The 21,788-nt window shown below is 23.5% G+C and overlaps 12 protein-coding genes across 12 annotated transcripts; 7 read left to right on the top strand and 5 right to left on the bottom strand.

Annotated features, from left to right (window-relative positions):
- Positions 1–542: 542 nt before the first annotated feature.
- On the bottom strand, positions 543–2,048 carry DICPUDRAFT_75736 (uncharacterized protein; the record flags this gene model as incomplete). The annotated part of the gene is made up of 1 exon (XM_003284721.1): positions 543–2,048. The coding sequence occupies one exon, from the start codon at positions 2,046–2,048 to the stop codon at positions 543–545; it is 1,506 nt and encodes a 501-aa protein (XP_003284769.1).
- Positions 2,049–2,704: 656 nt separating this feature from the next.
- On the top strand, positions 2,705–4,406 carry DICPUDRAFT_28243 (uncharacterized protein; the record flags this gene model as incomplete). Its single annotated transcript, XM_003284751.1, has 2 exons — positions 2,705–4,223; positions 4,249–4,406. The coding sequence occupies 2 exons, from the start codon at positions 2,705–2,707 to the stop codon at positions 4,404–4,406; spliced, it is 1,677 nt and encodes a 558-aa protein (XP_003284799.1).
- A 118-nt stretch (positions 4,407–4,524) lies between these two features.
- DICPUDRAFT_148594 (uncharacterized protein) lies at positions 4,525–6,301 on the bottom strand (the record flags this gene model as incomplete). Its single annotated transcript, XM_003284720.1, has 2 exons — positions 4,525–4,741; positions 4,815–6,301. 2 exons carry the CDS (start codon positions 6,299–6,301, stop codon positions 4,525–4,527), a joined length of 1,704 nt encoding a protein of 567 aa, XP_003284768.1.
- Positions 6,302–7,284: 983 nt separating this feature from the next.
- On the bottom strand, positions 7,285–10,313 carry DICPUDRAFT_75733 (uncharacterized protein; the record flags this gene model as incomplete). The annotated part of the gene is made up of 5 exons (XM_003284719.1): positions 7,285–7,344; positions 7,428–7,515; positions 7,618–9,137; positions 9,210–9,416; positions 9,489–10,313. 5 exons carry the CDS (start codon positions 10,311–10,313, stop codon positions 7,285–7,287), a joined length of 2,700 nt encoding a protein of 899 aa, XP_003284767.1.
- A 296-nt stretch (positions 10,314–10,609) lies between these two features.
- DICPUDRAFT_45704 (uncharacterized protein) lies at positions 10,610–12,698 on the top strand. Its single transcript, XM_003284750.1, has 2 exons — positions 10,610–11,123; positions 11,414–12,698. The coding sequence occupies exons 1-2, from the start codon at positions 10,934–10,936 to the stop codon at positions 12,670–12,672; spliced, it is 1,449 nt and encodes a 482-aa protein (XP_003284798.1). The 5' UTR covers positions 10,610–10,933; the 3' UTR covers positions 12,673–12,698.
- Positions 12,699–13,231: 533 nt separating this feature from the next.
- On the top strand, positions 13,232–13,564 carry DICPUDRAFT_148591 (uncharacterized protein; the record flags this gene model as incomplete). The annotated part of the gene is made up of 2 exons (XM_003284749.1): positions 13,232–13,393; positions 13,469–13,564. 2 exons carry the CDS (start codon positions 13,232–13,234, stop codon positions 13,562–13,564), a joined length of 258 nt encoding a protein of 85 aa, XP_003284797.1.
- A 395-nt stretch (positions 13,565–13,959) lies between these two features.
- On the top strand, positions 13,960–15,513 carry DICPUDRAFT_75731 (uncharacterized protein; the record flags this gene model as incomplete). The annotated part of the gene is made up of 1 exon (XM_003284748.1): positions 13,960–15,513. One exon carries the CDS (start codon positions 13,960–13,962, stop codon positions 15,511–15,513), a length of 1,554 nt encoding a protein of 517 aa, XP_003284796.1.
- Positions 15,514–15,587: 74 nt separating this feature from the next.
- Positions 15,588–16,218, bottom strand: DICPUDRAFT_75730 (uncharacterized protein; the record flags this gene model as incomplete). Its single annotated transcript, XM_003284718.1, has 4 exons — positions 15,588–15,727; positions 15,791–15,913; positions 15,975–16,028; positions 16,095–16,218. The coding sequence occupies 4 exons, from the start codon at positions 16,216–16,218 to the stop codon at positions 15,588–15,590; spliced, it is 441 nt and encodes a 146-aa protein (XP_003284766.1).
- A 214-nt stretch (positions 16,219–16,432) lies between these two features.
- On the bottom strand, positions 16,433–17,392 carry DICPUDRAFT_86418 (uncharacterized protein; the record flags this gene model as incomplete). Its single annotated transcript, XM_003284717.1, has 1 exon — positions 16,433–17,392. One exon carries the CDS (start codon positions 17,390–17,392, stop codon positions 16,433–16,435), a length of 960 nt encoding a protein of 319 aa, XP_003284765.1.
- A 342-nt stretch (positions 17,393–17,734) lies between these two features.
- Positions 17,735–18,294, top strand: DICPUDRAFT_75728 (uncharacterized protein; the record flags this gene model as incomplete). The annotated part of the gene is made up of 3 exons (XM_003284747.1): positions 17,735–17,932; positions 18,002–18,086; positions 18,176–18,294. The coding sequence occupies 3 exons, from the start codon at positions 17,735–17,737 to the stop codon at positions 18,292–18,294; spliced, it is 402 nt and encodes a 133-aa protein (XP_003284795.1).
- A 257-nt stretch (positions 18,295–18,551) lies between these two features.
- On the top strand, positions 18,552–19,808 carry DICPUDRAFT_75727 (uncharacterized protein; the record flags this gene model as incomplete). The annotated part of the gene is made up of 1 exon (XM_003284746.1): positions 18,552–19,808. One exon carries the CDS (start codon positions 18,552–18,554, stop codon positions 19,806–19,808), a length of 1,257 nt encoding a protein of 418 aa, XP_003284794.1.
- A 510-nt stretch (positions 19,809–20,318) lies between these two features.
- Positions 20,319–21,757, top strand: DICPUDRAFT_75726 (uncharacterized protein; the record flags this gene model as incomplete). The annotated part of the gene is made up of 3 exons (XM_003284745.1): positions 20,319–20,321; positions 20,590–20,737; positions 21,105–21,757. The coding sequence occupies 3 exons, from the start codon at positions 20,319–20,321 to the stop codon at positions 21,755–21,757; spliced, it is 804 nt and encodes a 267-aa protein (XP_003284793.1).
- Between the last annotated feature and the right edge of the window lie 31 nt (positions 21,758–21,788).

Below are 21,788 nucleotides of genomic sequence, written 5' to 3'. Positions count from 1 at the left end.
TTTTTTAATTATTTTTATTTTATTATTTTTTAGTATTATTATTAATGTTTATAAATTATGTGATTTTTATTTAAATTGAAATTATAAAAAAAGTAAAAAAAAGTAAAAAAAATAATGGTTTTTAAATTTAAGAGGGAATAAAATAAAAAATAAAAATAAAAAATATTCTCAAAATAGATTTTATTTGAATAAAAAGTGTTTTAAGATTATTTATCTGAATTTTATGGTATTAAATATTTTTTTTTCATACCTTTTGATAATATTCGTAAATAAACCAATTATTTACTAGATTTAATAGATTTATCTATATCTAATATACTTTTTATTATTTTTTACTTTAAAAAAAGGTAATATTACATAATTCATTGTTAATATTTTAGATACATGAAACTAGATCTTTAAAGGTGGTCGAATGAATATGCAGGAAAGTTAGCCATAACCCAAACAATTTAGCAAGGATTATATAATTGAAACCATTCAACCCAAATAAATAAAAATAAAATAAAAAAATAAATAAAGAAAAGAATAAATTTTATTTAGGATTAGTCCTTTATAATATCATTATCATTGTCATTATTGTTTTTATTATTATTATTATTGTTATTATTATTATTATTTGTTTGATTATTTATTTGATTATTTATTATTGAATTGCTTATAATTTTATTTATTGAATTATTTGGATTGGCTGTTAATAAATGAGTATAAACAATTGATAAAATTTCAGCATCAACTAATGCACCATGCGTTTTTCTTAATAAGAGTTTATTAATTTTTAATTTTTGACTAACTGAATCCAAAGAATAATTTAAACCCATATACACTTTTCTGAAGTATTTCATTGTACAAAAACAAATATGGTCATTATCGAAAGGAATTTTGTAACGTACTAATTCTTGTAACAGCATTCTTTTATCAAATGATAAGTTATGGGCTATTAATGGTGAATCTCCTACCCAATCCATAAAACTACAGAGCATAACTTCTATGGGCGGTGAATATTGTAATAAATAATTGTTTAGTTGATGAATTTCTTCTGCTCTTGGATGAATTTGTGCTTTGGGTTTGGCATAGCTTTGAAATATTACACCAGTTCTACAACCATCTATCAATTCGACAGCACCAATTTCAATAATGCTATCTTCTGCACTGAATCCACTGGTCTCTAAATCGAAACAAATGACCCTTCCTTTAGTAATTGGTTGATCCACTTCCTTAAAACCCTTTAAAGACTCTAACCATTTTAAATCCTCTGCTTTTAAAAAATTCTCTTTGTTACTTCTTTTTTCTTCAAATAATTTTTCGGCTAATTTTGCATCTTCATCAAATGGATTGCTATTATTATTTTTCATCATCCAGTTTGGTAATTTTCTATCATTTTTATTATTACTATTAACACTATTATCGTTTTCAATTTTAATTGTTTTATTTATATTGGTTGAGGTGGTTTCGTTTTCTTTTTTATCAGTTTTTTCAATTACTGGAGAGTAAAATTCATTAATTATATCAGAGTCCAAATCATAATCTAGATTTGTATTATCAATACCATTATCGTTATTATTAGTACTATTATTATCATTATCATTATCATTACTATTACTATTACTATCATCGTTTTTATCTTTATTATTTAGTGAGTTACTGATGGATGATTCATTTTTAATTTTTGGAAAATATAATATTGGGTTATCATTTTCAGTTTGAATTTCTTGTGTATTATCTTGTTGAGTTTCTAATGAACTATTGCTATGGTTTAATATTTTATTATCATAACTATTAATATTGTTACTATTACTATTACTATTACTATTACTATTACTATTACTATTACTATTACTATTACTATTACTATTACTATTATTAAATGAATAAGATGGCGTATTAAATGAGTTAATTTGTTGTGCTAATAATGGAGATGGTGATGAATTTAATGTATTATTGGATATTATTTTATTGTTATCGAAACTATTATTGGCAATTTCTATTTTTGGTTTTTTAAATAACTGATCTGATGCAAAATCTAAAAGGTCGTCATTGTCACTATCCATTATCTTTTTCTTTTTTTTTTTTTAAAAAAAGTGTTTTTATTCCATTAAAAAAAAAATAAAAAAATAAAAATTCAAATATTTTTTTATTTTTTTATTTTTTTTATTTTTTTTTAATTGAAAATTAATTCTAGGTATTATTTATATTTGTGAGATACATTTTTTTATTTTGTAAAAATTTTATAAATATAAAAAATTATTTATTTTTTGAATAAAATAACAAATTTAATGTGTTTTGTTTAAGAAATTTCTTAAATAGTTTGGGGGAAAAAATTAAAAAAAAATAAAATAAAAAAAAAAAAATTTTATTTTTTTCATTTTTTTTCAAAATTATTTTATTTTTAAATTTACAATTTAATAAAAAAATGACAGATAATGATAAAAAACATTCATTAAACGAAAATGGTAGTGAAGACAAAGTTGAAAAATGGATTCCTTTAAAAGAAAGAAAATTAAATCAAATTAAATCAAAATTAAACAATTTAAATAAAGAAAAGGAAAAGGAAAAAGAAAAAGAAAGAGAGAAGGAAAGAGATAATGAAGAACAACTAAACAACAACAATAATAATAATAATAATAATAACAACAACAAAATTGTAATAGAGGAAGTTAAACCGGTTTATCAACAACAGCAAAGTTTATTAGATCAAAAATTCGAAATGATAAAAAAGCAAGAAAATAAAACACAAAGAGAGTTGCAACATGGTATCACATCAATCCCAAATGAAGAAAATCCAACCGAGGACAAGACTGTAGATGAAAAAAGAATTGAAAGAGAAGAAAATGACATTTTAAAATCATTAAAAACATTTAAACCGTTGGTTTCAGTAAAGGATCGTGCAAAAGATATCACCTACACAGAGTCGATGAAGACCTCATGGAGACCTCCGCTATACATTAGAGAAAGAGATGAAAAAGATAATCAAAAAATTAGAAATCAAATGAATATTATAGTAGATGGAGATGACACACCACCACCCATTACAACTTTTAAAGAAATGAAGATACCACGATCAATTATTCAAGTTTTAGATAAAAAAGGTATTAAAAAACCATCACCCATTCAAATGCAAGGCTTACCTGTAGTTTTATCTGGTCGTGATATGATTGGTATTGCATATACCGGTAGTGGTAAAACTTTGGTATTCACTTTGCCAATGGTTTTGTTTGCTTTGGAAGAAGAAAAGAAATTACCAATCATCCAAGGTGAAGGTCCATTTGGTCTCATTCTTTCACCATCGAGAGAGTTAGCAAGACAAACTTATGATCTCGTAAATTCATTCACCGATTCACTTGCAAAAGATGGATTTCCTAAACTTCGTACACTCTTGGCTATCGGTGGTATTGACATGCGGGAACAAGAACAGGTATTTAGAAAGGGTATTCATATGATTGTAGCAACACCAGGACGTCTTTTAGAACTATTACAGAAAAAGAAGATCAACTTTAATCTATGTAAATATTTAGGTTTGGATGAAGCAGATAGACTTATTGATTTTGGTTTTGAAGACGATATACGTTCAGTTTTAGATCATTTTACAAATCAAAGACAAACATTATTGTTTAGTGCTACAATGCCTAAAAAGATTCAAGAGTTTGCTAGAAGTGCTCTAGTATTACCAGTTGAAGTTAATGTAGGTCGTGCTGGTGCTGCCAATCTTAATGTAACACAAGAGGTAGAGTTTGTAAAACCAGAAGCCAAAATAGTATATCTTTTAGAATGTTTACAAAAGACCCCACCACCAGTATTGATTTTCTGTGAAAATAAAAAAGATGTAGATGATATTTACGAATATTTATTATTAAAACAAGTAGAAGCAGTTTCAATTCATGGTGATAAATCTCAAGAAGAAAGAGAAGGTGCAATCAAGGCATTTAGAGAAGGTAAAAAGGATGTTTTAGTAGCTACTGATGTAGCTTCAAAAGGTTTAGATTTTCCCGATATTCAACATGTTATTAATTTCGATATGCCAAGAGAAATTGAAAATTATATTCACAGAATTGGTAGAACAGGTAGACGTGGAAATAAAGGTGTAGCAACAACATTTATCAACAAAACCAATACAGAATCATTATTATTGGATCTTAAATATCTTTTAATTGAAGCCAAGCAAAAAGTACCACCAGCTTTATTAGAAATACCCGACGATAATCAATATCTTCAAAAATTACAGGATCGTAACGATGCAGGCTCCGATGATAGTACCAAAACCATGTGAATATTGTGATGGTCGTGGTCACAGATTAGTAAATTGTCCAAAATTAAAGAAAACAAGCAGGTCCAAAAAGAGAAATTTTTCGGTTCTGGGTGGTGGCGATTGGGTAAAAAACAAATATGTATATTTTTTAAATCATATATAAAATTAAAATTTTAAGATAAAATAAAAATAAAATAAAAGTTTTTTTTGTTTTTTTTTTTAAATATTAATAGTAATATTACCAAATTATTTTTTATTATATTGTATTGATATTTAATTTTTTATTTTACCAAATTGGATTGTGAAATTGTTATTTTTTCCAGTTTATCAACAAATAAATTTAATTCTTCTTCGGTCACACAAAGATTATAATCTAAACCATATAAAAATCTTCTTTCCATTGTATTCAAATCTTTTACACTAAAAGAAAATATATCGGCTATTGTTTTGTTTTGAATATAAAGGCATTCATTCCAAAATTTTAGATTTACAATGGCGCTAATATAAATAAAAATAATAAAAAGTTAGTTTTTATTAAAACACCTTTTTTTTAAAATTTAAAAATAATTACCTTGTTAATAATAAATTAAATATTTGATGGTGATTGATACCCGTTCTTTCAACGAAACGGTCTGAAGAATAAATAATTAAATATAAAATTGAATTTGGTGGAGCACGATGTAATTCTATTAAACTAATAATCATATTAATAATGTCACTAATGGCAACTACCAAATCAACAGTTCTATGGCTTTTGATATAATCTTTGTCATGAGAAACTAACCAAGTAAATATTTTTTTAACTAGTAAAACTCGGCACGACGAGGACCTTTTGTGGAAATCTGCTCTTTGATTTAAAGTTTGGTAAATTCTTGAAGTTGTTTCACCAACAAAATTCCAATTTTCTAATGATAGGATTTTAGGGAATGGTTCGTTTACTTTTGATGTAATTAAATAAGGTTTTTTATAAATTCTTTCGTGGTTTTCAATATTCATTTTATGTTGTTCGATATGTAATTGTATTTTATCTCTTTCCTCTTTAGTTGTTTTAAGTTCGAGTTGAATTTGTTGTTGTTCCAATGTTTTATCTATTAAATCTTTTTCTATAATTTGTATCGAATTTGAAGTTGTAACGCTTGTATGATGGTTTTGTTGAACCACTACCTGTTGAGACTTCTTTACATGTTGTTGTGGTTCTTTATTATTATCATTTTCATTATTAGATGGTTGTAATTTCTTTTGCTGAGCTACAGTTGTTTGTATTTGATGTTTATTTTGAATTTGGTGTTGTTGTAGTTGTTGTTGCTGATATTGCAATTGTCTTTGGCCAGTAGGTATTTCCTGTGCCATTTGCATTGCCTGGTTTGCATTATAAATATTATTTGAAACTGAATTATTATAAATAGATGTCCCATTCCCAGTAGCCTCATATGTATAAGTTACATCTTTGGTTGTTTTATTTTTACTATCTACATTAGAATAATTTTTATTATTACTATAAAGCTCTTGCACTTGTTGTGGTTGTGGGTGGTTTGTTTGCAATTGTTGTTGTAATTGCTGCTGTTGTTGTTGATGAGACAATATTTGCTTTTCCATTTTATTATGAGCCTCCATAACGCTTGGGTAAGAGTTGTGAGTGTAAATATTGTTATTCATAGTTTCGTGTAATTGTAAATTATTATTATTATCTATATAATAGGTAGTGTTATTATTTGGCATTGTTGGCAAACTGTTTTGAAATGTCAAATTTGGATCGTACAAAATGAAATTATTATTATGTGTGAAATTTAAATTTAAATGTTGTTGATTCCGAATGAATGAATTATTATTATTACTAGTACTATAATATGAGTTATAACAATTTTGGGTTGAATTGAGCACTTGTTGCTGCTGTTGTTGTTGTTGTTGCCAATTTATTTGTTGCTGTTGTTGTTGCTGCTGTAAATTAATTTGGGTTTGTAAGTTTGTATTATATTCCAAACTATTAGTTTGAAGTTGAGAATTACTATTTACTAACCAATTATTATTATTTTGAATATACTGTATGTCTTGATTCATTACTATATTTATCATAATTATTTTTAAAATAAATTATTATTTAGTTATTATTAATAATTCTTGTTTTAAAATTATAAAAAATATATTTTTAAAAAAAAAAATAAAAATAGATTAAATTATAAATTACTTTTTTTTTTTTTTTTTTTATATTATAATTATTATTTAAGATTTATTAAAAATAATAATTAATTTATATAAATAATTATGATAAAAACAACAATTATATTATAGTTTACCATTAAAATAATATTATCTGATAGTATATTTTAATTTTTTTATTCTAAACACACAATAAAATAATTAGGTCAATGGAATTTTAAAATACAAAAAAATAAAATAAAAAAAAAAATGAATACCTACATATTTATTTACTTTTAATTAAAAAACTAAATATATATATATTTTATAGAGGAAAAAAAAAAAAAAAAAACAATACTATATTGTTGAAAAATATTAGAAAATTAAAAAATAAAATAAAAAAAAAAAAAATAAAATCAAACAATAATGTTTCAAATTAATTAAAAAACTATAGCTCTAAAATATTTTAGTTTTCATAAAAATATATAACTTTATATCTAGATCATTTTCTAAAATTACTTTAAAAGTATTTTTAGTTTTCATTTTTTCATTTTTAAAATTAAAAATATATCAAATCTAAAAACTAATATTTAAATTTCCTTTTTAAAAATTATTTTTATGTTTTTTTTTTTTTTTCAATTCGTAACCCACACACATTTTAAAAACTAAAATTTTAAAATAAAATATAAAAATAAAATATATTAAAAATTTAAATTTTAAAATATAAAAATTAAATAAATTTAAAATATATATATATTTTTTAATTATTTTTTAATTTTATTTTTTTTTGTTTAAAAACTAAATGAAATTTGTAAAAATTAGTAATTAAATAAAAAATAAATAACTAATAAACTTTTCTATTTTAATTAATAATTAAATTATATTTTATTTTATTTAAACTTTTATTATTCATTTACAATATTCTTCTTTTTATTCATTTTAGTTTCAACAATTTTGGTTATAATCTATAAAAATTTAAGTGGGGGGAAAATAATTAAAAAATTAGTATTTAATTAAGGTATTATTGATATATTTAAAAAAAACTTACAGGTTTTTGTAATGGTAATGGATCAGTGCATCTTTCGGCTATGGTATTTTCGCAGTCTTGTAATAAATTATCAAATGTTGTATTATTTCTAAAAATAAAAAAAAATTTCAAGAAAGGTTAATAAATAATTTTTAAAAAAAAAAAAAAAATATAAATTCTATATATAATGATAATATTAAAAAAACCATACCTTCCAAAGATATCATATAATGATAATCTTAAAAATTGTAAATCGATTTGAATTTGATGATATCCATTTGTGCCAAAAGTTTTTAATCTTAAAGATTCAACAAAAGATTTGAGTGAGATTCTAATTATTGAAATTAAAACACTATAGGTATTAAAATCGACTTGTTCTTGTTTCTTTTCAAAGAGAATTGAAGGAATATTTGTAGTTGTGCTTGATGAATTTCTTCTAATATTATCTGGTGTATTAGTGTTACTATTATTACCACTATTACCATTATTTGAACCAGTTCTACTATGAGATTTAACAGAAATATTTGAACCACTTGAGGCAACAGAACCCATTGGAAGTAATTTTGAAATTTCATTTTGAAGTTTAATAATCTCTTCTAAATAAATATCGATTACAGATCTAACATCTCTTGGTTCTTTTAATACTAACCAATTTGGAATTGATTCTAAACCTTTCTTTAAAATTTTTTCGAGTTTTTGACTAGAGAGACGAGTGAATACAGTTAAAATTGCTTGAGCAGTTTCTTTAATTCTCTTACAAAGATCTGGGGCATTGAAACCAAATACATTTAATTCTTTTCTGGTACCTTGTTTAACGATTGATACAAAGTCATTCATAGTTTGAACTACTTGGGTAATACCTTTTGATTCGATATAAAGACATATTGATGTTAGAACCAAGAGGAAACGACTACCAAATTGTTCACGGTTTGGTGTTGAGTTAATGATATCTAAATACTCTAAAAAGTGGATGTTTACTAAAAACAAAAAGAATTGTTGAGATTTAACTTGAATTTTAGTGAACATTGTGTCATAACTGGTTGATAAGAATTTGGTTTCGGTTGGTAAAAAGAATGGCTTCAAATTATCAAACAATTCAATGATATCGTTGATGATGTCTTTGGATGTGTTGTCTGAAATCTCTTGTAAGAATGATCCCTCTAAAGCTTCATCTTTCTTTTGATTTAATGTTGCATTTAATTTATAGATATGTTCTTTGATTGTCTTTTGAAGTGATTCAAAATAGAAATCAATTTGGTCATGTACTGTAGAATTGATAATATTTATAATCTTTTCTGATGATGATAACTCTGAACCTAATTTCGAGACATCAGAATAAATAATTTCTAATGCAATGATTTTTTCTTTTGGATCTTTGAATGATGATAATTTAGATTTGGCAATTTGAAGATATTTGTTAAATAAATCTTTTGAGAAATCTTCTAATTCATTAAATGAGTTTTGTCTTTCTTTTTTAGAGTCACTTCCATCCAATCTATTAATAAATAATGATTTGAATGATGCAATATTATATGAGTACTCTGAAAGGAAACTTGAATTTAGTTCTTTTATAAAATTGGTAATATTTTCAACTTGTTTATTTTCTAAATTATTTAAAAGTGATAATGTATGATGTTTTCTACTTTCTAAATATTTTGATCTAACCAATTCAACTGGTTCTAATAAATCCATTAAAACTTCTGCTGATTCAACTGCGTCTGTTTGTGATGTCTTAAAAAAAAAAATTATTAATACTTTATTTTTATATATTGAATATTTCTATTTTTTGTTTTTATTACTTACAGATAAACTTGATAGTCTTTCATAAAGTTTTTCCTTCATAGTTTTCATAATTGCATCACATTCATTTTGAATATTTTGAAATGATGGGATGTGACTATATTGCTTTAAAATACCACTGTTACTATTATAATATTTAACTGCTTGATTATATGCCTGCATTGCTAAACAATGATTTAAACTTGATGGTAATGCTGTTAAAAATTGTAACTAATTTTTAATAAGAATTAATATATTGATAAAATAAAAAATTAAACTATATGTATAAAAATAATATAATACCTTTTGTAATAGTTTTTGTAAACCACTTAATTGGTCGATTCTATCTCTTCTTACAGATAAAGTTGAATTAATTTTTTCAGAACAGTTTGTAATCAATTCCATATTTTTTGATAATAACTCCATACCCTCTTCCATATTTTCAACATTTGTTTTCATTTTTTTGATAATATCGGTTGCATTAATAAATTTGGTATAATTATCATAAACTAAAGTCTTCATATCACCATCTAAAGTACGAATTTCGCTGACCATTTGATTATCTTTTTGAATGAGCTGACCAAGTGAACTTGATTTTACGATACTACTGAAATAAGAGTCTAAATTAAATGATGGGCCATCGATATTTAATGGGTCGTTGGCAGATGGATCGGAACCATCACCAGTACCATAATAATTTTTTAAAAGACTTCTAACACGACGAGATTCATTTTTAGGACCACCACTAGATTGTTGTTGTTGTTGTGCTGTAGCTTCTGCCAATGATGAAAATGATCTATTTCCAGTTATATTTGAGTTATTTGAGGACGAAGTTGTGGATGACGAGCCTCTACCTGGTGACAATAAATTGTTATCTGCAAATGTATTATTAAAATCGTTGTCGTCGTCGTCATCCTCGTTCTGTGATTTCATCATTTGATTGGTGTTCATCTTTTCCCAAAATGACTTTAATGAGTCTCTAGCAGAGTGAGATTCATAGTTGCCATTTAAGAATTTGTTCAAACCATTAACATCACCACCATACTCTCTACAAAAATCCTGTGTTCCTAACTTGTAATGTCTGTAATAAAACTTTACTAATTTAGTATCACTAACTAAATGTGACATTTTTATTTCGCTATATTCGTGATATGAGAAAATCACAAAAAAAAACCAATTATAATAAAATAAATGAAATGAATTTTTCTTTTGATTTTTTTTTTATAATATATAAAAAAAAAAAATTAAAAATTTTAAAATTTTTTAATTTTTTTATTTATTTTTTTTTTTTATTTTTTAATTATTTTTTTTTTAATTTTTTTTTTTTTTTTTTTTTTTTTTTTCAAAAAGTCTTATGTCTTTTTATTTTTTTTTTTTGTTTTTTGTTTAATCATTTTTATTCTATTTTAATCTATATATATAAATAAAAACGGAAAATAAAAATAAATAAAAGAAATTTTATTTCTTTTTATATATTATTTATTATAATATCTATCTTTTTTGTTTTTTATTTTTTTATTTTTTATTTTTTTAAATTTAGGCACAAAGCTTCCACATAAAAAGAAATCGTGAAATTTTTAGACACAAAAAAATAAATAAATAAACAAATAAATTAATAAATAAATAAATAAATTTTAAAATAAATAATAACCTATGTTTTTATTAAATAAACCTATATAAATATAAATAATTTTTTTTTCTAAATTAAATCTAAATTAAATTAAATTAAATAAAATAAAATAAATAAAATGATAATAAAAGTTTTAAATAATAATAATAATAATAAAAATGAAAGCGCATATAACGATCATTTATTTTGGAAATTTTATAGAAATAAAATTATTCGTATAATTATATTTAAACATATAAGATTATTTAATCAACATAGACATATGATGGAAATGAAAATCGACCAATTAATGAAATATGAATATAAAGGTAATAATAGTATTAACTTTTTTTTTATTATTTTTTCCATTATTTCATTTCAATTTAAATTTTTAAAAATAAACTATTTTAAAAAATATATATTTTTAAAAAAAATAAAAAACAAATAGTTATTTTTTATAATTTATCATTCTATACTATTTTTTTATTTTTTTTATTTTTATTATTTTTTTGTCACAAAGTACTAACCACCACATATTAAAAAAAAAAATATTATATTTTCATATATTTTTTTTTTTTTATGTAACCCTTTTTTTTTGTTTCATTCATCTCTCTTTTAGATTATATAACATCACTTTTTATTAAAGATAATAATAAAAACCTAACTAAAAATGTTATACCCGATTCAGTTAGAGAGTTGGTCTTCTTTGACCTCTTTAACCAGCCATTAAAGCCAGAGTGTATTCCTAGATCCATCGAGTCTCTTACATTTGGGGATAATTTTAACCAGTGCATAAAGCCATTTGTACTCCCACAAAGTATAGAGAAGCTCCACTTTGGAAAGAGTTTCAACATGCCTCTTTTACCAAATTGCTTACCAACTGAAAATCTTAAACATCTAGTTTTGGGTGAGGACGATTTCAACCAACCAATTAAAATCAATAGCTTACCATCAACAATAGAATACCTTTCATTCTCCACATCATTTAATCACCCAGTTTTTGTCGATGGTCAAAGTATTTTACCTCACAGTTTAACCTACCTAAATTTAGGTGGTCATTTCAATCAAATTATCCCAAAAAATACACTCCCAGGAACCCTCAAAACTATTAAATTTGGATTTCATTACAACAAACCATTAAAGAAGAACTCATTACCATCCAGTATTGAACATATCCAATTTGGTCAATTGTACAATCAAAAGATAAAGAGCAAACGTCTTCCAACTGGCTTAAAGATTCTTCAATTTGGTAAAAACTTTAATCAAAAGCTCGCAAAGAATGTTTTACCATCCGGTCTCGATACACTTGTACTTGGTGAAAATTACCAGCAACCATTGGAAAGAACATCTCTACCAAACAAGATCACTCATCTCATACTAAATGGTAATCTTAATGATAGTTCAAAAAGCTGTGTACCTAATTCTGTTACCCATCTAACCTATATCGGCGCTCAAAAGATTCCAAGCCATATAAAGTTACCAGAATCCATCATCCATCTCGCATTTGGTGAACTTTACAATGATACCCTCGATGAACTTTTTTCAAGAATTCCATCCAGCGTCAAATCTCTATCTCTTGGGTACCGTTTCAATCAAGAGTTTCCTGATTTTAATAATGATATAGATCAAAATGATATAAATATCGAATCATTAACCATTGGCGAATGTTTTAACTGTCCAATCAATAGTTTACCAAAATCAATCAAAACTCTAACACTCAAATGTAAATACTATTACCATCCAATCAAAATGGAAGCTTTGGATTCAATAACGAACCTTTACTATACCAACGAGAAAATTTATGATGTTTTAAATTTAAATGATTTAAAGAATCATAAATCATCATCACTAAAAATTACCAAATTAATTGAAAATTAAACAATCACATAATCACTCAACCAATCAAAAAAAAAAAAAAACAATAATTTAATTTTCTTTTAAAAAAACAAACACACAACCACCCAAACGCCAAACATATAAATTACTATATGGAAATAATATCTTTTTTTTTTTTTTTTTTTTTCCTTAAATTCATCATTTAATTTTAATTTTTATATAAAATTAAACAATCCAAAATTATCAAATAAATCATTTATAAAAAAACCATTTAAATCTTTCTATATATCTTTTTTTTTTTTTTTTTTTTTTATAATAATTATTGTAAAAAAAATTAATTTAAAAAAATATTTTTTTTAATTTTTTTTTAAAATTTTTTTTTAAATTTTTTTTTTTCTTTTTATATTTTAATTAAATCAATAACATCATAATCATCAATTATCAATAAATAATATTTTAATAATAATTAAATTATAAATATTTTATTGTTCATTGTTTTTAGGGGGTTTATAAATAGAAATTTTAGAAAAGGAACAAAAAGCAATATTTACCTTAAAGTAAAAAAAAAAAAAAAAAAAAAAAACACCTATATTAAAAAAATATGGCTTGGGAACAAAAAAAGGGTGATAACTTTATCTTTGTTTATGTAAGTGGTGGATATGTCATATTAGGTACCCGTGATACCACCATTCAATCTTCCTCAGAGTATTGTTCAATTGAAGACTTCATTATTAAAGGCGCATTACAACAAACTGTAGCTCAGGTATATAATCTAGCCATATTTTAGCAAAAAACTATTTTATAATTAAATATTAATAAATATTTGTTTAATATATAGGAATTTGGTGAAAAAACATTTAAAGAAATTTATGATAAAGTAGCAAGAGTTCACCAACAAAGAAACCAAAAAACCTCCTCCCCTCAGGCATCTTAGCACGTTTCACAATAAATAAAAATTAATAGAAAAACAATAATAAATAATAAACAATAAATAATAATAGTAATGGTAATAATAATAAAAACAAATAATAATAAATAATAAGAAAAATAATGATCAATTAATAGTAAAATATTAATTTTAGAAATATTCAAAAAAAAAAAAAAAAAAAAAAAAAAATTTTACAATCCAGTTGTATTAAGTAAAGAATAAAAACACATGTATATTTAACTCTATTTATAACACACGTTTAACAAATAAAAAATTACTCTGTTGGGTGGTTCCTTTTATTTTTTTTTATTTTTTTTTTCTTTTTTTTTATTTTTTTTTTATAAAACCAGATTTTTTTTTTTTTATTAAAAAATTATTATAATTTACATAATATAAAAAATATGGAGGAAGTTAAACTAAACCCATACATATTTAATGATATAATTCCTTATATTATTTACAATGAAATCTCATTTAATAAAATATTGGATTTATCATTATTATCAAAATCTACATTTAAATCTTTTCAAACAAAAATAATTTTAAATAAAAAACTACCACTTTCATTATTTGAATTTATAAAATATTTAAAAATTGATAATAAAAATAACAATAATAACAATAACGACGACAATAATAATATCAGCAATACTTATAACATTAAAGATTGTAATATATATAATTTAAAATTAATTCAATATAAAGAGTTAGAAACCATTAAAATATCAAGTTTACAAGAAAATAAGAAAGAGATTGATTGCATATTGGGGATTAATACAAAAAACACTAATAGTAATGGACAAGTCAAAGATTTTTTAACCAAACATTTAGTAAAATTAAGAAAAGTGGTGGTTGATAATTTATTCATAAAAACTTATCCACCTTGTTTTTCAAACTATGACTACACTTGTAACAATTTTTTCAAAGTTAAAAACTGCTATGTATACTGGGACCACTCCAACCCGCCCCTATCACATGGTGAAAGAATATATGACTACAATGGTTATGATGACTATGATTTGTCATCGCACAACTATTACTTTAATTTTATCACTAATGTAAAACCATCAAAGCTTATAATTGAAACCAGTGTATATAATCCAAATAATTATTTTGAAGATATCCATATTTCAGATCTAGAAACTTTAATATTCGAATGTCAAGAATCAATTAAATCAATTGATTTTGTAAATCATTTTACACCTCTAAAATTAATAGAGTCAATTTTTAATCCAAACAATGATATTGACCTTATGAACGATATAGAACAACTAACAATACCAAAACTAAAAGAGCTATCAATTATTCTAACTCCGTCTGAGATAAATAAACTGTGTCAGTTAGTGTCTAACAACAATAACAAGAACATCTGCAAACTTATACTAAAGTCCACAATACCATCCTATGAAACTAAGAGTGACACTGTTAATAATTTTTATAACCCTTCAAGATTTTTAAAAGAATTATTTTCAAATGGCAACAACAACTCTATTAGAACACTAGGCTTAAATTTATTTAAAATTAATGACCCAATTCATTTATCACCTCTTTTAGAGTACCCCAACATAAACACAATATATTGCGACTCCTACTCAGTAGAACCATTTCTTCAGCATATCAATGAAAATAAAAAAATTATAAAAATAATATATCAAATATCAAAAAACTTATACACCACCGAAAAAGAAGATACCAACTCGAGCAAAAAGGAGCAAAAAAAAAGAATAAATGTAACCCAAATAAAAAATGACTTTAATATTCAAACTAATATATTTAATCAATTTTTTAAAAATAACAAATCTACAAATTTAAAATCAATCACTATTTTAAAATATGGAGAAGGAATAAATAGAAATAGTAACAATGGAAAAATCAATCAATTTATAAAAACAATATCAGATTTATACTGTGCCTCCAAAAACCCAAATAATCACTTTATTTTAAATTTTAAATAAATATAATAACAAAATATTTTAATCTAAATAATAATGCTAATTTTATTTAAATTTTTAAAAACTTTGTATCTATTTTATTCTTCTGGACTATGACCACCTATCTCCTCGGTAATAGTTTGGTTTCTATTTATTGCGTTATTTGGTGAGTTGTTAGAACTGTATGTTTTATCTTCCCTATATTTCAGATCAGCCTCCTTATATAACCTATTTTTTTCTATAAAATTAAATAGTTAATATTCATTAAATTAAAATACTATCTAATAAGATTCTATTTTACCTTTAAAAAACTCAATAAACTCCTTTTCGAATGTATAGATCAAATCTTTATAAAACTTTATCTCGCATTTCGTTTCACCAAAACCATTAATTTTTTCTTTTAACTGTTTAATTATTTGATTTTCTTTAAAAAAACTATTAATATTTTTTAAATTTAAACTTTTTATAATTATATTCATATTTACTATTATTTAACTCCTCTTGTAAACTAACCAATTCATATTTATACCTTTCTACCTCTTTATAATAAAAAAAAATATTTAGTGTTTTATTTTTATTTTAAAATATTTTGAAAATATATTTACCTTCTTTATGTCTTTGGAAATGTTCCATTAATAAATTTACACTACGTATAATTGAGTTTAAATCCTTGTCATTCAAACTAGTTAAGTTATTAATCCTGTTGTTAATACTATTATCTCTTTCCATATTATAAATATAAATATGAGTATAAAAAAATAAAATAAAAAAAGTATTTTATAAAAAAAAAAATAAAAAAAAAATTTTATATTTATTATAATAATTTCTATTTTTATAAATTATTAATTTTATTATAAAAATCAATTAATGATTGATATGTTACTATATTTTTAAAATTTTTTTTTACTTTATTTATTACTGTTTTTAATAATAATTATTAAATTTAATTTTCTTTAACAAAATCTTTTAAGGCTTTGAATGATTCAATGTAATCGGTAACTTTTTTGTTGTGAACATAGTCGTGAACAAAGAAAGCTAAACGTTCATCGACACCATATTGTTGTAAAAGTAATAAGATATTTTCTTGGAATTCTGGAGTAGTACCTGAGATATCTACTGGATTGGTGATATCTTTGAAACCACCTTTGAAGAAACCAGAGACGACATAACTACCGTCGTGTTCGGCATAACAACCAAAGGTAAGTTTACCTTCTGGGTTACCTTTTGGAGTAATTTGAACTTCGAATGGGTGATCGTGTGGGTTACCAGCATCTTCTTCATCTTCTTCACCTTCTTCTTGTTCTTCTTCATTTTCTTCTTCTTCTTCTTGTTCTTCTTCTTCTTCTTCCTCTTCTTCTTCTTCTTCTTCATTTTCTTCTTCATTTTCTTCATTTTCTTCTTGATCTTCTAAATTTTCATCGAAATTTTGTGAATCTTCTAAAGTATCGAAACGAATGCAAATTTCAGTACCATCAGCGAATTTTTTAGTGAGGACGGCATATTCTGGTTCTTTGGTTAATTCAAAACCTGATTCTTTTAAGTAAGTTTCGATTTCTGATGAACCTTCTGGGAAGAGGTTTTGGAATTCAGTCATTTCATTTTCACAAATATTAGCTAATAATGATTTTGGGGTTGGGGTAGCTTGGATTTTGCTGCTATATTGTCTAACTGCGAATTCTTTAATAGTTTCAGTGCTGTATAATTCGGTTCTAATACCATTCATATTTGGTTTAACATTTAAGTGGGCTTTATGTTGGTGATGTGAATCTTTGGCTAATGGTTGAACGGTTGAACCACAACAACTTAAAAGACCAGTTCTTAATCCATTGACGGTTTTTAATGAACTTTTAGCCTTTGAAAAAGTTAAAACAAAATTACCAAGATTTCTACCTAAAGCTGACATTTTATTATAAATTATAGTACTAATATATATTGTAAAATAAAAAAGTAAACTAAAACTTTTTTTTAAAAAAATAAAAAAAAAAATTACGCCAACCTACGAAAAAAAATAAAATAAAAAAAAAAAATAAAAAAATTAAAAAAAAAAATTTTTAAAATATTAAAAAAAAAAAAAAACCTTTAATTAATCATTACCTCACCATTTTAAAAAAAAAAACTTGAATATAAATAGAGTAATTACTGTCTTTTATATCGGTTTTTCCACTAAATTATCATTCCTATACCACATTTATAAATAAAATAAAATATAAATTAAAATAAAAAACTAATTATACCAAATATAATAATGGAAAGTTTAAGTATTTCTGATAATATTGAAGATTCACAACCACATTTAAAAATTGAGAAATTTATAGATATATATGAAGATACAAAACTTTATTTTATGTTTTATATTTTTCAAAATCCAAATTCACCATTGTTTATTTGGGTATCTGATCAACCAAATTTAAATACATTATCAGTTTCAATGAAAATTCCAATGGTATTTATAGAAAAAAAAAAAAAGCAATAAAATATCGATATACTAACTTTTTTGTTTTTCATGATATAGGAAAAACTACCAGTTACATCTGAACTAATAGATTCTTCATTTGGTATTTCAAAAGATTCCTCAATGTCTTTGGCTCAAAGAATAGGTAAATGATCACATTCATTTTATTAACTATTTTCTCAAATCATTTAGTTTATAACTTTACTAATATATCATATTTGTTAACTACTATAGTAATTAAATTTAAAGTTCAAACATTTTTGAGTATAAATATTTCTCAAGAGCTTCCCGAAATGACCCATTATATTGAAAAGAAAATTTTTGAACTTTTGAGCCAATATATTCCAAAATAAATCAAACCACATTAATTTATAATAACAAATAATGAAACCATTTTTATAAAGATATCTTCAAAAGGATAATTATGTTAAAAATAAAAAAAACCCCACCAAAAAAATTTTAAAAATTTTTTTAAAAAAAAAAAAAAAAAAAAAAAATAACGAAAAAAAAAAAAAAAAAAAAAAAACCTTTTTTTGTTTCATTTTTTTTTTTTATTTTGTTTTTATTTTTTACAACAAATAAATATATATATAAATTAAATAATTTTAAAATGTTAAAGCATTTAAGAATTAATAAAGATTTATCGTTAATAACCAATTTATATATTTGTAATAGTAGATGTTTAAATAACAATATTAAATTTAGATCGTTTTCAAATAAAAAAAGCAATAAAAAAGATGATATAATTTTAAATGGAACAATAGAATATGTATCAAAAGAAGATTCGTCAACACAATCAATTAAAATGTTATTAGATGGATTAAATAAGAAACCATCACCAACATCACAGAAAAAGAAATTAGCAAACAAAGACGAAATTATTGAAGAACAAGAAGAAAATAATGAAGACAATGAAGAAGACTTTGATGATAAAATAGAAATATACGATGAAAACGATATGGAAATATTAGATTATTATGGCGAAAATGAAATTATAGAAAAAGATAGAAGATTAGAAAACTATCAACATGACGAAAACCGTATGGAAGGAATGGAAGATTATGTTTTTGACGATGAACCAAATGGATCAAATAAAATAATAAGCACAGCAGACAATAAACAAGAATACGATAATGATAATGATAATGATAATAATAATGATAATAATGATGATAATGATAATAATGATAATAATGATAATAATGATAATATTTATAATAGTAAAAGAATTTTAACAAAAGCTGAAAAAAAAGAAGCAAAAAAGAAATTTGAAGAAAAAATTAGAAAACAATATGGCAGCAAAGCAGAAAAAATTTTATATAATATTCAGATGAAACAAAAATATGGAAATTGGGACCCAAAAAGCAAAATATCAAGAAAAGATATGGACCATTTAAGATCACTTTTTAAAGAAAACCCAGAATACTACACCATACCTGTATTGGCTGAAAATTTTGGAATCACTGAAGGTGCAGTTAGTAGAATTTTAAAATCAAAATGGGAACCCAACAAAGAAAAATTAGAAAAACTCCAAAAGAAAAAAATTGAAGACAATAAAGAAAAATACTCACCATACTCAAAATCAAACAAAGATAAAGAATTAAACGAAATTGGTTTATCCTATCAATCTAAATTTGGCTATAAACCAAAAAAAGAATCAAATAAAATCCCAAAAGTTATACCACACTCAAAACTTGAAAATATTGATATCAATAATTGGTACAATCAAGCCAAAAACTACAACGAATTCAGAATCAAATCATTCAATCCCTCAAATTTAAAAAACAATTTGGAAAAAAAAGAAATTGACATAAATTCAAAAATTCAAAAAATAAAACAAATTGAAAATCTTTTAAAGTCGAAATAAATAGATTTTAAATTATTTTTAGTTTATTCAAAAAAAAAAAAAAACCCAATTATATTTGTTTATTTTTTTATATTAATAAATATTATAAATATTATAAATTTATAAATATTATAAATATTATAAATATTATAAATATTATATCCAAATATATTTATTTTCCTGTAATTTTTTTTTAGAATAGTGTGGAAAAAAAAAAATAATTGAAAATAAAAATAAAAATAAAATAAAAATAAATACAAAAGAATCAATATTAGTTTCTTATTTAATAATCTATAAAAAGAAAAACTGAAAATATATTTTTTTTTAGTTTTTTTTTTTTTATTTTTATTAAATTGTTATGTGAATATTTCATAAGGTATATATTTTTTTTGTGCTCATAAAAAAAATTTTTTTAAAAATAAAAAATTTTAAAAAAAAAAATGAAAATTTTTTTTTTAAAAAATTTAAAAAAATTATTATAGCTTTTTTTTTTTTTTTCTTTTTTCGTTTCAAACCTTACATATAAAAAAAATGGTATGTGGATGTGTATACATAAAATTTATCTCTCTTCATTGTTATCTTTATCTTGTCTCACTTATCTTTGTATAAAGCATGGTATCTTGGTTTATCTATCATTTATCATCAATTATCCATGAAAAAAAAGAGATTTAGATAAAGTTTTTTTTTTTTTTTTTTTTCTATGAGATAGATAAAATCAAAGAAATAAAAAAAAAAAAAAAGAGATAAAAATAATTTTTTTATTTTTTATAATACTTATTAACAATTTTAATTATAAAAACAGAGCTCAAAGAATTTATTCGATCTCCTTCAAGACGATGAAGATGTCGAAAAGACTGGAAAAACTAACACCAAAGCTAATACAGCTTTAAACACTGGTGCCACCACCACCACCACCAAAAAAACCACTGAAAAGAAATCAGATAACAAAGGTATTTAATCATTTAATATTTTATTTTTAAATTTATTTAAAATAGAAAATATAGTTGTTGTTCAAACCAAAATTAAGAAGATCACAAAAAAAAAAAAATAAAAAAAAAATAAAAAAAAGAAAATAGTTTGGTAAAATGGAATATAGCATACAGGTTATATGGGTCATTGGCAACAGAAAAAAAAAGAATAATTTAAAAATATAATAATAATAATAGTAGTAATAATAAAAATAAAAAAACCGAAAATCAAAAAAATATTTAGAAGTACACCACAATAAAATTTTGGAACAACAACGAACGAACAACAATATTTTATAATCAATAAGAGAATATAGTATTAATTGTATATTTTTTTTTTTTCCTAAAGAAAAATCACCAAGAATCGGCGGTCAAAACAAACCACAAAGAAAGATCACCAACAGCACCAACGGTGAAGTCGTCTCAGAAGAAGGTCGTTCATCAACCAAGAGAGACAGCAAAACCCACGGCAGAACTCCACGTACTGACGCTTCTGGTAACATCCGTAACCGTCAATTCGACCGTAAATCAGGTACTGGTCGTCCACACAACGAAAACAAGAAAGGTGGTGCCGGTCAAAACAACTGGGGTAAAGAAGGTTCAGTCGAAGAAGCTGCTGCTCCAGCCAATACCACCGAAGAAAAACCAACTGAAGAAGCTACCATTGCCGTTCCAGCTGTTGAAGACAAAACCATCACTTTAGCTGAACACTTCAAACAATTACAATCCCAATCAGTTGCCCAAGATGCTCCAAAGATCAGAGTTGCTGGTGAAGGTGAATCAACTGCTCAATGGGACGATTTCGAACCACTCGTCAAAGTCAGCCCAGTCAACAAAAAAGATAACAAATCAACCAAAGAAGAAAAGAAAACCAAAAAGAACTTCATCCAAGTTGAATTAAAATCAGGTTCATCAAAACCACAAAACCGTAGAGGTCCAAACAAAAAAGCTCAAGCCCCAGAAGTTGACGAAAAATCTTTCCCAGCTTTATCAAAGGCTTAAATTTGGTTTCATTTGTGAATAATTTTATTAA

Source organism: Dictyostelium purpureum, assembly GCF_000190715.1.
Source record: "Dictyostelium purpureum unplaced genomic scaffold DICPUscaffold_31, whole genome shotgun sequence".
Classification (NCBI taxonomy): domain Eukaryota; phylum Evosea; class Eumycetozoa; order Dictyosteliales; family Dictyosteliaceae; genus Dictyostelium; species Dictyostelium purpureum.
This window is presented reverse-complemented; position numbering and strand designations above follow the sequence as displayed.